Here is a 14,770-nt window from a genome sequence, read left to right on the forward strand (position 1 = left end):
AAAATGAAATTCCTAGACAATATAACATACTTACACAAATTACTCTAAGCACCAACAGAATTTCCTAACCATATGTAAAAGAACAAACAAAAGAAAAGAAGTTTGTGTTTAAAATCCTTTATATTTCAGTGTGTACATGCTGGGGTACAACCCTTCCAAAAGACGTAATGAAATAGTCACCTGTCTGCACCTATAGGGAGAATCACCGTGATTGGGACAGCAGATGCACATGCAGATGCAGACTGGTGAATGAATGAACAACTCTAAACAAAACAAAGTAACAGTCTTCTCTTTGTTTTTATGGGGGTAGCATTCCTTGAAAAGCCATTGTATTTTGAGACAGAACAGCAAAGAATGTGTTTATACGTAAAACAGAGTTAGGTCCGGGGCTTCAATCTGTGTAAACAAATGTTTCACTTCTGTGCACACCCAGCAGGGCATTCCAACATGCAGGCTGTAGGTCAGTCCTTGTGGTTGGTGACCGCCCTGTGTGTTGCCTCGCATCTAGCCTCCCAGCCACTGCCCAATAAATGCCAATATTGCCCACCCTCCTGGGAGGACCAGAAATATCCACACAAATTTCCAAATTTCCCTGAGAAGGTAGTATTGACTCCATTGAGAAGGACTTCTCAAATATTTTAAATTTTATACCTAGATCAAGCCAGAAAACCAGAAAACTGGATGTCTGGGTCTTAAATAATCTCTGTATTAACATTCACTTTTTATGCAATATCCTACAAAATATACTTCTGATGGTATTATTAGAAGTATTATCAAGCAAATCAATAATCCTCTTAATGTCTGCTGGGAAATTTCCATTACATCTCAGGGTCTGGAGAATCTAGAATTCTCCTTAGTATTTTCACCTTTTAGTCTTCCATTAGGTTATATTTCTTTTTCCAGCTTTGATGCTAGGAAGCATGGAGCCACATTTATGACCCAATTATAATAGTTATGAGGATGGATAAACACACACAAACACACACACACACACACACACACATTCTCTCCTGACCTCATATTGTTTCCTCTTTTCTCTTGCTTTGAGTTATTTTTATTCTTAATATTTAAATGCTTGTATTGATGCCTCAGATCCTTTTTGAAATGAGGCAGAGAAGATAATAAGTAAATAGACTGAATAAAAAGATTTGAGACCTCTTTCTGAACATTTTTGGAATCCCGGAGGGATCTTAATGTTAGTTGTAGGCCTGAATAAAGTGGTGCTACAGCCCATTAGTTCTGCCTATGAAAATGAAGTGCCTCCAAATTCCCAGCTTGCTCCATAAATAAATCATTCCACACATTTCCCAAATTTTTTTCGTCCTTGTTTCAGCACTAAAAATAAGGATACTGCAAATTCTATAAAAAGAAATTACTTTATCTTTGAAAATGAAAAAATATGACCCAAATTTTTATAAAATTATTAATAAGAATAAAAGTAAAAAAATTTTCACTCTAAATTCTCACTTACTTACATGTTATATGTTATCTTTCCGCTTTCTTCGGATACCCATTTTCTTCAGATGCCCATATGTCTATGTGATTTTATAAAGATTTTATGATTATAATTTACTTCAACTTCTTTTCTGTAATTAGATAAGATGTAAGTACATTTGTTTTTTTATTTATATACTATGCATTTATATGCATAGTATATAATAAATGTATTAAATGCATAGTATATAATAAATATATTATATGCATAGTATATAATAAATGTATTAAATAAATTTATTGTATAATATGCCTTTTATTTATATACTATGCATTTTTACTTACATACTATGCATTCATAGTATGTTTTATAATTTACTTCAACTTCTTTTCTGGAATTAGATAAGATGTAAGTACATTTGTTTTTTTATTTATATACTATGCACTTATATGCATAGTATATAATAAATGTATTAAATGCACAGTATATAATAAATATATGCATAGTATATAATAAATGTATTAAATAAATTTATTGCATAATATGCCTTTTATTTATATACTATGCATTTTTACTTACATACTATGCATTCATACATAGACATTTTGTAGTCTGTGCATATACTACACATAGACTACAAAATACATAGACTACACGTAATATATGCATAGACTACAAAACACCTTATTTTCTTTCTTTTCTTTCACTTTTCCTTAAATATTCATAATAAGGAATTCTTTTTTCCTTAAAATAGAATTCTTGAGCCCTCTGCTGGAAGCATTCAGTATTTGTGTGAAGCAGCAGTATATGGGAGTTTTACAATTCTAACTTAAGTTTTTTAAAAAGAAAGCAACATGATAGCAAAAATATATGGTCATTGTAATTAATATCAGGATAAATAATTTGCTAAACAGTACTTTTAAGAAGATTTATATTGGAAGCATATATTCCATTTGAGTAAAATAATGATGAGAACATTCAAATGAAGGCATAATTTGAATGTATTGAGTCCTGTAAGTTAATTTGTGAATATTTTATTTTTGTATACTTCGTAAAAGCCCTCCATTTACATTTTATTCTCAAATTTAGATGCATTAATTCAGCAAATACTTAATGAGCAGCTACTATATGTTAAGAACTTTCTAGGTGTTAGGGATGCATTGATGAGAAAATGCACATTGGTGCTTTCTCACAGTAGGTCAAGCTGTGATAGGAAATGCCAGATTAACACACCATTGCATTTTTAAGAAATGGATTAGCAGGGATCTGAATTATTTGCATATATAGCATAGAAAAATACCTGTGTATGTTTGATGCTTCAAAAGTTACACTAATTCAGGTAGGAGAATGGATAATTGAGTTGTAGTACTTTGTCGAGGACTGCCTGAAAAATAAGACAGTAATTTGCATTATACTTTGCAGGAAGAAAACAATAGCCATTTATTCTATAGTAATTGAATTGACAGATATAGCACCTTAAAAACTAATGATAGCTATTCATCTCTATGTATCATGTATCTGTCAAAGTAGGAACAACTTGGCACAGCCCAAAGAATACAGCCTGTACTCCCGGCTATTCGGGAGGTTGAGGTGGAAGAATTGCTTGAACCCAGGAGGCGGAGGTTGCAGTGGGCTGATATCGTGCCACTGTGCCCCAGCCTGGGCAACAGAGTGAGATGCTGTCTAAAAAATATATAAGAGGGAATAAAGATTGATTCCAGCCTGTGGCATCTTTGGAGAATTATTGGTTGAATCCAACTGTAAGAATCAATTCTGCTGGTTGTCACTGGAGAAAGTCACTGTTTTCACTTCAAATCCATGACCCCAAATCTCAGACAGATACCCAATGCCAGGCAATGTTAATCTGTTTCCCTAGTAAATTTGCTTTCCTCCTCTTCTTGATGAGTTTCTCACTCCCTCTCTTCTCTTTTTAAAGATGTTCCCCTCACTAATCCACCTCCAGTAAACATATCATAAGGAAAAGTCACTGTCCATTGAGAAAATAGAAACAGAAAGGAAGATCATCATCTTACCATCAAATTCTCAACCCTCCCTGTTTCTGAACTTATTCTGGGTATATCCCTCTTTTACGGTGGGAGGGGTATCCCTGAACTGTTAAAGACTAATCTCCCTACGTAGGGTCTGGATCCACTCCCTCCAACTCTGTCCAATATCACTCCTGTCATCCTGCTGCTGTCTCTTCTGCCATCAATTTCTCCTCTACTGCATTATTTCCACAGCATGTAAACACTCTCTATTGCTCACCTTTAAAAATCCCTTTCTTGCCAGGTGTGGTGGCTCGTGCCTGTAATCCCAGCACTTTGGGAGGCCAATGCAGGTGGGTTACTTGAGGCCAGGAATTCAAGACCATCCTGGCCAACATGGTGAAACTCTGTCTCTACTAAAAATACAAAAATTAACCAGGCGTGGTGACATGTGCCTGTACTCCCGGCTAGTCAGGAGGTTGAAGTGGAAGAATTGCTTGAACCTGGGAGGTGGAGGTTGCAGTGGGCCGATATCGCGCCACTGCACCCCAGCCTAGGTAACAGACTGAGACCCTGTCTAATAATAATAATAAAAAAAATCCCTTTCTTATTTCTATATTCCCCTTGAGCTACCATTTATTTCTCTGACTCTTCTCACAGCAGAGCTTATGAAAAGTGTTACATAAAGTTATTTTTCCTCACTTTCACTCATTTATCACTCACTTTTCCACTCCAAGTCTGGAGGCTTTTATCTTCATCATTCCACTAAAACTGTTCTTGGCAGTCACAAATATTGCCAAATCTAATTAAATACTGTCATATGTGACCTCACAGCTTCGTGCAACATAGCCAGCCTGCCTTTTCTTTTTCTTTTTTTCTTTTTTGTTTTTTTTTTGAGACAGAGTCTCACTCTGTCACCCAGGCTGGAGTGCAGTGGCGCAATCTCGGCTCACTGCAAGCTCCGCCTCCCAGGTTCACACCATTCTCCTGCCTCAGCCTCCCTAGTAGCTGGGACTACAGGCGCCCACCACCATGTCCGGCTAATTTTTTGTATTTTTGATAGAGTCGGGGTTTCACTGTGTTAGCCAGGATGGTCTCGATCTCCTGACCTCATGATCCTCCCGCCTTGGCCTCCCAAAGTGCGGGATTACAAGCGTGAGCCACCGCGCCCGGCCCACCAGCCTGCCTTTTCTCTCTTGGCCTTTGTAACGCTGCTCACTGTGGGCTTTTATTCTGTGCCACCACCAGCCTTCCCATCACTCCTTTCCAGGTGGCTTTGCTTGCTCCTCCACACTCTGTAGGCTTCAAATCCTTCCTGCTTCAGAACCCTCCTGTTTAATCCAACTAGCTTCCTTGGTGGTGTCATCCAGACCCAGGTTATTTGGTATTGACAAATAACTTGATATTATCTTATGCTATTGACTCCCAGCCCCTACCTATACTCTAGACCAAGGATTAGCAAACTTTTTTTGTGACGGGCCGGGTAGTAAATAATTCAGGCCATATAAAGTTTCTGTCACAGCCGGGTGCAGTGGCTCACACCCATAGTCTCAGCACTTTGGGAAGCCAAAGCCGGAGGATCGTTTGAGCCCTGGAGCTCGACACCAGCCTGGGCAACATAGCGAGACCCTGTCTCTGTTTTAAAAAGTAAATAAAGTTTATTTCGCAACTACTCAACTTAGCTGTTGAAGCATGAAAACTGCCAGAGACAAATATGTAAATGAATAAGCATAACTATGTTATAATAAAACTATTTATACTTAAATTTGAATTTCATATAATTTTCATGTATCACAACATATTATTCATCTTTTGAGTTTGGGGGACTGTTTTAAAAAGTTAAAACTATTCTTAGAAATTAGTACCCCCAAAATTAAACAGGTATAAATCTAACAAAATATGTACCAAAAATGCAGTTTTCCTATGTGAGCATCTTTTTATATGCTTATTTGCCACCTATCTTCTTTGGTGAGGTATCCGCTCAGCTCTTTTACCTCCCTGCCCCCATTTAAAAAATCAGATGATTCATTTTTTTTATTGTTGAGTGTTAAGAGTTTTTTGATATTTTGGATAACATTCCTTTAGCAGATGTATCTGTTGCAAATATTTTCTCCTAGCCTATGGCTTGTCTTCTCAATTTCCTAATAGTGTATTTTGTGGAGCAGAAGTTTTTAATTTTAAAAAAGTCCAAGTTATCAATTATGTCTTTCATGGACCATGCTTTTCGTGTTGTATCTAAAGAGTCATCGTCGTACCCAAAGTTACCTAGATCTTCTCCTGTGTTACCTTGTAGGAGTTTTCTAGTTTTGCATTTTACATCTACATCTGTAATCCATTTTGAGTTTATTTTTGTGAAGGGTTTGAGAGCTCTGTCCAGACTCATTGTTTTGTATGTGAGTGTCCAATTGATCTAGCCCCGTTCTTGAAAAGACTATCTTTTATCCATTATTATTATATTATCCATAATATAATATTATCTATGCTCCTTCATTGACCATATTTATGTGAGTCTGTTTCTGAGCTCTCTGTTCTGTTCCATTGATCTGTTTCTCTCTTATTTTGCCAATGTCACACTGTCTTGATAACTAGTTTTTTTTAGTCTTGAAGCAGGTATTGTCAGTCCTCCAACTTTGTTCTCCTTCAACATCGTGTTGGCTATTTTGGGTCTTTTGCTTCTTCATATAAGCTTTAGAATCTGTTTGTTAATACACAAAAAATAACTTTGTGGGATTTTGAATAAGATTACATTGAATCCATAAATTGAGTTGGGAAGAACTGACATCTTGACAATATAGAGTCCTTTTTATCCACAGACATGGACCATCTTTCCATTTATTTAGTTTTCCTTTGATTTCTCTCATTAGAGTTTTGTAGGTTTCCTCATATATATATGTGCTAAGTCCCATGGCCAATGCCCTGATTGCCTACCCGATATTCATTTCCTCTTTTTTCTTTATATAGAACTCTAATTTGATTTGGGACTATGGTGCATCTAGCCATAAAAATTTAATTTCCCAGGCTCTTTTACAGCTATGTGTAGCCACCCAGCCAATGAGATGTAAATGGAAGTCTCTGTAACAGTGTTTGTAGGAAATCTATTGTTTTTCTGATAAACAATGCCAGACTCAGCTGCCAAATGTTTTTTGTTCTTTGACCTCTCCTTTCTTTCTGCTTTGAATGTAGACGTAATGCCTGGAGGTATGGCAGCCAATTTGAGACCATGAAACCACAGCCTAAGATTTGCCAAGTAGGAAAATACAAGGAGGCTGGTTGTCACTCTAAGCTGCCTAATCCAAGTGTTTTTGGAAAAGTAACCCTTATATTTGTTTAAGCTGCTTTGTTACATACAGACACACACAATTGTAATGATACACAAGCATTCTCTTGGTCCTTAAAACAGTTTTTGAGGTAGACATCATTACTTTCACTGTACAAATAAGAACACTGAGGCACCTGGAGTTGAGCTGTTCTCCCAAGCTGATTCTGTCAGCAAGTGTAGGAGCCAGGATTTGAAAGCAGACAGCGTGACCTAGAACACACGGGCTTATTAGTTCACCAGATGTCTGTGGAGACCCAGGATGAGGTAGGAGTGGGGAGAGATCTTGCCAAGCTTTGTATAAGGAGTGGATTTACAGTTGAATCTTGAAATGAGTAGGATTTTGACATATGGAAATTAAAGAAATGAGGGGGACATTGAAGATGGAGAACAAGGTATTGCCTGAGTATGGAGACTAGTAGATTACTGGCTTTAGCAAAGGGACCAGAAGGTCATAAAACTGGAGAAAAGTTTTTAACAGCAGGTTGGGGCTACATGGTGAGGGTTTCCAAATACAAGCCTCAAAAGTTTGAGTTCTCTGATTTATAGAGAACTACTGAATTCTAGCCAGTATTGCTCAGATGGAGCACTTCAACAGGCATATTTATGAACATTTCCCAGTATGATAACAACATTTAGAAACTGGAATTCCTGTGTTTTATAATCCTTACTTGAACTATGTTTTTCTTTCTTAAAAATAAACTTCAGGTGTTAGATATAGATGTGCAGTGCATGATTCAATTTAGAAAATTCTTTTCCTTTAAATGGGTGCCACCTTGTGGATAAAAAGTCCTTAGTGCAGTGGTTTTGAAACCAAAACTAGATTTGTGGCAATTTCTCATAGCTAGATAGATCTTGTGTTTCATGTTCCATCTGTGAGAATTCTGTCATAAACAACTTTATGCAAACATTTTATGTGTGTTGAATATATGATCATTTAAAAGCTATTTATGCTGTTGTATCCAGTTCATTTGATGATTATAAATTCAAGATTCTGATAATTTGCCATTCTGTAATACTATACAGGAAAAAAAAATACCAAAGAAACAAAGTATAAAGAAGGGAGGAAATGTAATCATTTATTCTCATAAATGATATTAGACCACTCTAAGTTGCAGTTGTACAAGCACTTGTTTTGCTCGCAAAAACGTGTTGTTCGTGTGCGCACATTGTATGTGTGTTTACTAAAGACCTTAGTTGTCTGACTTTAACATGCTCAAATCCTTCAGTCTCCTCTACACATAAACCAAGAAGCAAGTAATTAAAAAATCTCCTTATGCAATAAATGAAGAAGATAGCTTTGAAGATCTGAAGATACAAAATTTTCTGAGATGCCAACTGACTTGTTCACAGGCAGGAAAAAAAAGGTCACACTGAGACTTCCCGTGGCTGTTAAAGACAGTCCCTACCAGCCACCAATCCAAGAGGCTAGGTAAAAGGGAGAGGGAAAATAAAGAGAAAAAGAAGACAGAATTGAGAGAGTGGACACCTGATGATCCAGGAGGATGAGCTGAAGAAGGAGGGACAGGGATGCCCTGGGGACTGTGGGGTGTCCCTGCTCCCACCGCTCAGTCCCAGCCACACCCTCCCAGAGCCCCCATGTGAGGTGTGGGCACTGACTGAGGTAGCCCACGTCGTCGTGCCCTGCAAAGAATCTCACCTCAGGTCCCATTCTCCTCCTCTTTCACCAGATTCTGGCCCCATATTCTGCCTGGAGACCAGGAGTCCCAGTCTTATTGCAGTTTAGAGGGCCTTCATTGGAGATCATGCAAATTCACCTGTCTGCTACCAACCCTGCTTGGATTGGTGACCAGAGGACATGTTGGCACAGAGTATTCAAGAGTGCCTCCTACCAGGAGGGTGATTGGGCCACCTCATGACTGAATTCTGACATAATTTCTCCTACCAGGTACCCATCCCCTTCTCCTGCACTTGTGGATTTTACACTATTACTTTGTCACACCATTCTGTGTCACCCTAAATACAGCCACTGGTCAGTTCTTATCCCCACCAAAAAATGAGTGTAGAGTTTCATCATTTGGAATGGGAATCAGTTGTGGCCCTCTCCTCATTCATATGACCTTGCCTGCTACAAATTGCAGGAGAGGTTCCTGGGCCAGTCCCAAGTAATGAGATGTGATGATCTCATTACTTGGTGAGGTGAGGCTAAAGGGGACCTCCCTGCTAGCACTGTCCAGCATCCCTCATTCGAGAACAGCCCCTTGTGTTCCACCACCTGGAGGTCAGGCGGGGAAAATCCTCTATACAGATGGTTCTGTGAACAAGAAACATTCATGCCCCCACTTAAGTTTGCTCCTGGTTGCATCAAAACCTGTTTGCAAATCTGGAGAAGCCCCAGCTCTACAGGTGAGCTCCATCCAAGCTGGTGAGCGTCACTAGGGGTAGAGGCAATGCCCAGCCTAGTTTGGCTTCTTTTAGGGTTTCCTTTCCCCCCACTTCCTCCCCCACCTGCCCCACCCTGCCCCTGGATTCTGGACCACTTGGCTTTATGCATCTAGCATTTTCTTGGTCTCTTGTAATTAAGACATTTTGTCTTATCCACTGTTTATGCCTCTAGCTGTGATATGCTCCTCCAGACTGATGAGTGACTGGATGTGTCAGGCCACTCACATTAGCTCCTATTCCCACCCTGTGTGCTTTCAGATCTTGGGGAACATCTCTTCCTTCCTGCAGGTGGTCCTTGAGTGACCCTTCTTCCTATCTGTCCTGGTTTGAGTGTCAGACTACATGTTGATGGGTATGTTTCTGAAAAAAAAAAAAAAATAATACCTAAATGTAATGCTTGGCAGAAGTTAAATGCAGCTGTCTTAGTTGTTCTCCATAAACCTGTGTGTTTGAGATCCTTTTTTTCTGCAGAGGTTGTTCTTTTGGCCAGTCCTTCGAGGCAGGTGACAGATAAATTCACCACACTGTAAATCATGAGGAGATTGGACCTTTGATTTTATTGCTGGCCAAACACAAATTCCCTGGAAAAATATATTCGAACAGTCAGTCACCAAAGAGCAACAAAGTTGAATCAAAAGCCTCTGGTACAGTGAGGTTTGCAAACACTGGTTCTGTTTCCATAAGTGAGAACAGCTGTCCTGGTAGGGTTTCTTTCTCCAACCCTTTAAGAGCACTTAGAGATTTTCTGTGCTAAAGCATATTTTAGAAAAACTTATGTTATAATGAATGGAAGGAAAAAACTACAAAACAAAAAATAAAAAAAGACAAAAACAGTTGCCGTATGGGTTTTTCATGTGCAGGCTTCTGGAAGTCAGCCTGCTGGATGTGTAACACCTGCTATGGAATATTCATCTTGTCTCTCTCTGATCTCTGTCTTTGTATTTGCTATTAGCGAGCCTTGGAGGTTATCATAAATACCAGTTGTGTGAAATGAGCGCAACTGACCGGAGTTAAAGGCTAAAACCAACCTTTCTAATCCATCTATTCCCCATTCTCCTCCTTAGGCCATGCCTCTTCTGCAAGGCTATATGACATCCTTGCTCCTCTGATGGGAGCTGCACTAATTTCCTGAATGTCAGTCAAAGCCTCCTTCCTTGAGGACTTGGAGAAATTTGGGTTTCTCTTTCTGACTAGATGAAAAAGGAGCTATAAAGATTTTTCAGAATAAGATGAGTGTTGGTATTTTTGCCACATGTGCTTAACTTTTTCACTTCTTTACTTTGCCAGCTTAGAAATATAGAGTCCTTTTTTTCTTTCTTATAAAATTAGTTAAAATTGATTCTGAATTAAAAATATGTGTACAGATCAATTAATTCATCAGCATTTTAATTAAATAACTTCATGAATATTGAGCAACAGCTATGTGTGCTGGACATTGTTCTAAGTGCTGGGGATACAAAATAGAGTAAGTCCTTGCTCCCTGAAACTTATACTGAGCAGAGAAAAATAAGCAAATAGGCAAAAAGATATATAATGTGAGGTAGTAAGCACTATGGTGAAGAATAAAAGTTAGGAGCTAGGGAATGATGGCTGTTCGGGGGTGGGTTGCTGTTCTACGTAGGATGGTCAGGGAAGGCATCTCAGGTAAGATGATATCTGAAGGATATGAGGGAGTGGCCCAGGCAGAGCAAATAACTAGTTGTAAACACCAAGGTGCTCAGCATATTCAAGAACTTTTTAGGTTATAGTGGAGACTTTTTGGATTTTATTTTCATGGAGATGGAAAGCCTTCAGAAAGTTCTGAATAAAAAGAGTGACATGATTTCATTTGTGGTTTTAAAGAACCAGTTTGGTTGATATTAAAACAGATAGTGTGAGTGGACAAAGGAGAAAGCAGTGCAACTAGCTAGGAGGTGATTACAGTTAAGTTTAGGAAGAGGAGTGGACTGGACTAAAGCAGTGATTATCGAAGTCATGAGCAGTGATTGAATTCTGAAACTATTTTGAAGATAGAACCAACAGGACTGGCTGATGGATTGGATATAAGGCCTAAGGAAAACAAGAGTCAAGAATGACCCTGAGGTTTTCAAACCTACCATCCAGTAGAAAGAGAACCTATAGTGATGCAGGAACGAGACGGGACAATTGCAGGCAGAAGGGGTTGGGATCAAGCACACAAGTGGACTGCTGGGGAGAGCAAAATGTACTCATACAGATGTAGGTAGATGGGTTGGTAGATTTGGTGGTAAGAGGTTTTCAGAGATCATGAAGTGAAAATCCGGTGGCAGAGGAGGAGTTGGAGGCTTGAGAAAGGAGTGTGGTGAAGTAGTAGAGTGGAGGGATGAATGGACTAGTGCCTCCCTGTGCATCAGAGCCACTCAGGACACTTGTTAAAACACTAGTTGCCTCACCCAGAAACTTACTGATTCAGTACATCTGGGAGACACCCAAGAGTTTGCAGTTTAATAAGTTCCTAGGTGATGCCAATGCTGCTGGTCCAGAGACCAGACTCAGGAACCACTGGGCTGGGGAAATGGGTTAGAATGGAGGGCTGGGGCATCACTAAAGGCCTCCTTGCACCTGGCAGTAATTCATGTGAATTTTGTCAATATGGTCGTCTGCCTTTTCTCCAGCCCTGATCAGCTGCTCAAGAGCTGGCAGCAGTAGGTAGATAATTGGACTTAACAAAGTGAAAAATTGGTATCACCAGGATATTTGGGAGGCATTACCTCTATGTGATGTCTTTGTATTCTGAAAATGCTAGTTGAACATCCTTTATTTTAAATAGAAAGGATAAGAGAATCTGAGACTGAGAAAGAGGAAAATGGAAGTTTGCGGATGAAGCTTACTGTTGTAGGACTTAGAAGTAAAATGGAGTAATATCCATCTCTGCTCTTATATAGCAAGGAGAAACATATACCCCTTTCCCTAAAATACCTGTTTCTGTGGTCTACTAAAGAGCAAAATTCTGAAATATACTTTGAAAAACTAAAACTCAGTTGTTTTGTATTTTATAAGATTATATCACAAACTGAATTTTAAGAGGGTTATGTTGTTCTTTGAAAATGTTTATACCCTCCTACAAAAATATAAGTGGTTAAGTGCAGAGCTTCACACACACAAATGTTATCAGCACATGCAGTAAAGAGAATATCGGCTGTTAGAGTAAGGGCCACAGCTCATTAATCAGAACAGAAAGAGAAGAACTGACTTCCATAAAAAGGAACAGTGTTAATTGAAATAGAGTATGTAAAGCAGCAATTTAAATATACTATGGTATATCTACATATTAAGCAGCATTATATTTTTAAGTGTAACTGATAGTTTTCTTTTTGTTAACAAACAAAACAGATTTTGCTGGAGCCAGGTGTGATCCAGGATGTGCTAGCAGCGGGCAGTCACCTACAGCTGTTGGAGCTTCTCAATTTATGCTCCCACTATCTCATCCAGGTATGTGAGCTTGCATCCTGCTCATACACCCTTCACATTCTTTTCCCCGCAGTCATAAGCTGGCCCCCACCAACTGGAGCTGAATGACAGGTAAAGTGGGGGTGGGGTGTGGGCTGTGGTAGTAGAGTTTCTCCAGAACACAAGCTGAGAAGTTCCTAGGAGGGCGGCTGCAGCTCTTGCGTCCAGTCACGGAAGTGGGAGTCTTCCTCCACTGTCCTGCCCACCTTAGGTCCCCAAGACCCTTCAGCAGCCAATTAACTCAGTGACCACGCACAGGTTTCCCTGCAGGGGCCCGAGGAGGTGTCGCTGGAAGGAGTTCTAGTCCGAAGCAATATTGTCTGGTTATGGAAATAATCACAAATGCAAGAAAAGTCTAATAGTCATTGAAGATTTCAGTAACAGTATCTAGTAAATCACAAAGTCCTATGTAATTAATTACCATGTGAACTTCCCAGGCAGTAAATGCTGGAGAAGGGATGAGTGATGTGCGTATTCCTCCCCCGATTTGCTGGTCAGGAAAGGCCCCATGAGAAGGAGGGAGAGAAAACTCCCGAACACCAAGCACTGACTGTGTGTTCACAGTTGTTTCACATTCAGTCCTCACAATAACTTTGCCCGTTTTTATAGATTTAAAAAATCAGAGACTCAAAATATATCCAACTTGTCTGACTGAGGCAATGTGGCTGGTAGGACGTTCTGATTCCAAAGACCATTTCTTGGTTGGATGAAGACTTCTTGTTAGGTAGGAGTCTATGGGGCATCTTAGGCAGACAGCATGGCTATGAGTCTCTTGGACTTTATAGAGTGTTACTAACTAATTTCCAATTTTAGGATCCTCCCACTTCCCCCACTGGTGTCACCTTCACTTGCATTTATTATAGCATTAAAAAATTAATTTGAAGAAATAATAAATTCATCACACAATTTAATTCCACTATCTTTGTGCATATGACATGATATTAGTGGGCAGAAAAGTTTTGTTTTCCTGCCCAATTACTTTATTTTCCTTTTAAATCACTTTCTGTAATTTTAAATATATACTTTTATCATTGACTTCTGTCACCTCTTAGGTAGTTTACAAAGCTCTTTCTCATCTAGCATCTTATTTAATCGTCCCAGCAACCCTGGAAAATAGGAACCAGCACTTCCCAGGGAGACAGTGTGAGGAAGGTCAGCCATGTTCACCTGAGGAAAATTCAAATACAGTACATGGAATTCTTATGATTATTTCAGCACATTTAATCTAACAGTAAATGGTTAATGATTTTTTTACCGTATTTTCCTTTCTTTTCCTCTCAATATTGTTAGGTGGTATGGGAAAGCTATTTTTAATCCCTTTCTGCCTGAGGCAAATGGGAATCATGTAGAAAGGTTATAAGACTTCAAAAGTGTGTGTTTGACTTGTGAAATTGAAATTACTCTTATTTGACATTTCTACATCAAATATTGCAACTTGCGCTTTACGCATCATCACCTGATTCACTTTCCCCATGGCAGATAGTAATCAGTGATGCATGTTGACACAGTTTGGTTAGAGCGTTAGTTATCATGATGTACATTATAAACGGTGTGTATATGCAGGGGTGTGTGGGTATACCTAAGCCTATAATTTTCTGTAAGTAAGAATTCCAGATGAACATTAAAGGTCCATGGGTATTTTCCCCTATCCCATCAGATGGGTGATTTGTTGAGATACTAAGTGACTTGTATACTTTGGAATTTAACTTCTGCCTTTCATTACTGTGCTGAGGTAAGAATGTAGCATGCATACATGCTTGTGGACAGTTATTATTCAGGCTTCTTGAATAGTGGTTGAAATTTTCACTATCTTTTCACAAATGTTTTCATTTTGTCATGTAACTTTACTTTTTCTTTTTATCTGTGATTATTGCAAGATGTCAAACTTGTAGAAGGAAATTTTGACTGTAGGAGTACCAAAATCATGTCCATGTAGAAACCTTCGTTATTTCAGCCTTTAAAAAATATATACCCTGCTTCTCTCTTAGGATTATAAAAATCACAGACTGGGTCAATTCAATCTACTTTTATATTTTGATATAGTCTCCATAGCGATATCTATTTGCTGTGTTTCAGTAATATTGTTCAACTGATTTTTAATTTAATGTGGGACTATTTCATTGAGCATATAAAAATAATATTTTGTTAATGTGAAAAATT

General features: G+C 38.7%; 1 protein-coding gene across 5 annotated transcripts in view; it reads left to right on the forward strand.

Moving 5' to 3' along the window:
• The window catches only part of KLHL32 (kelch like family member 32), a 227,001-nt gene that overhangs the window by 128,815 nt on the left and 83,416 nt on the right, over window positions 1-14,770 (forward strand). For all 5 annotated transcript variants that reach the window (XR_004029329.1, XM_003258357.4, XM_030809480.1 and 2 more), the window contains one exon: window positions 12,494-12,592. Coding sequence is in view for 3 of the 5 variants with exons in the window: in XM_003258357.4 (XP_003258405.1) it covers window positions 12,494-12,592 (99 nt within the window). In the remaining 2 variants the exon portion in view is untranslated. The remainder of the gene's footprint in view (window positions 1-12,493; window positions 12,593-14,770) is intronic.

Source organism: Nomascus leucogenys, chromosome 3 (genome assembly GCF_006542625.1).
Source record: "Nomascus leucogenys isolate Asia chromosome 3, Asia_NLE_v1, whole genome shotgun sequence".
In the NCBI taxonomy this organism is placed as follows: Eukaryota; Metazoa; Chordata; class Mammalia; order Primates; family Hylobatidae; genus Nomascus; species Nomascus leucogenys.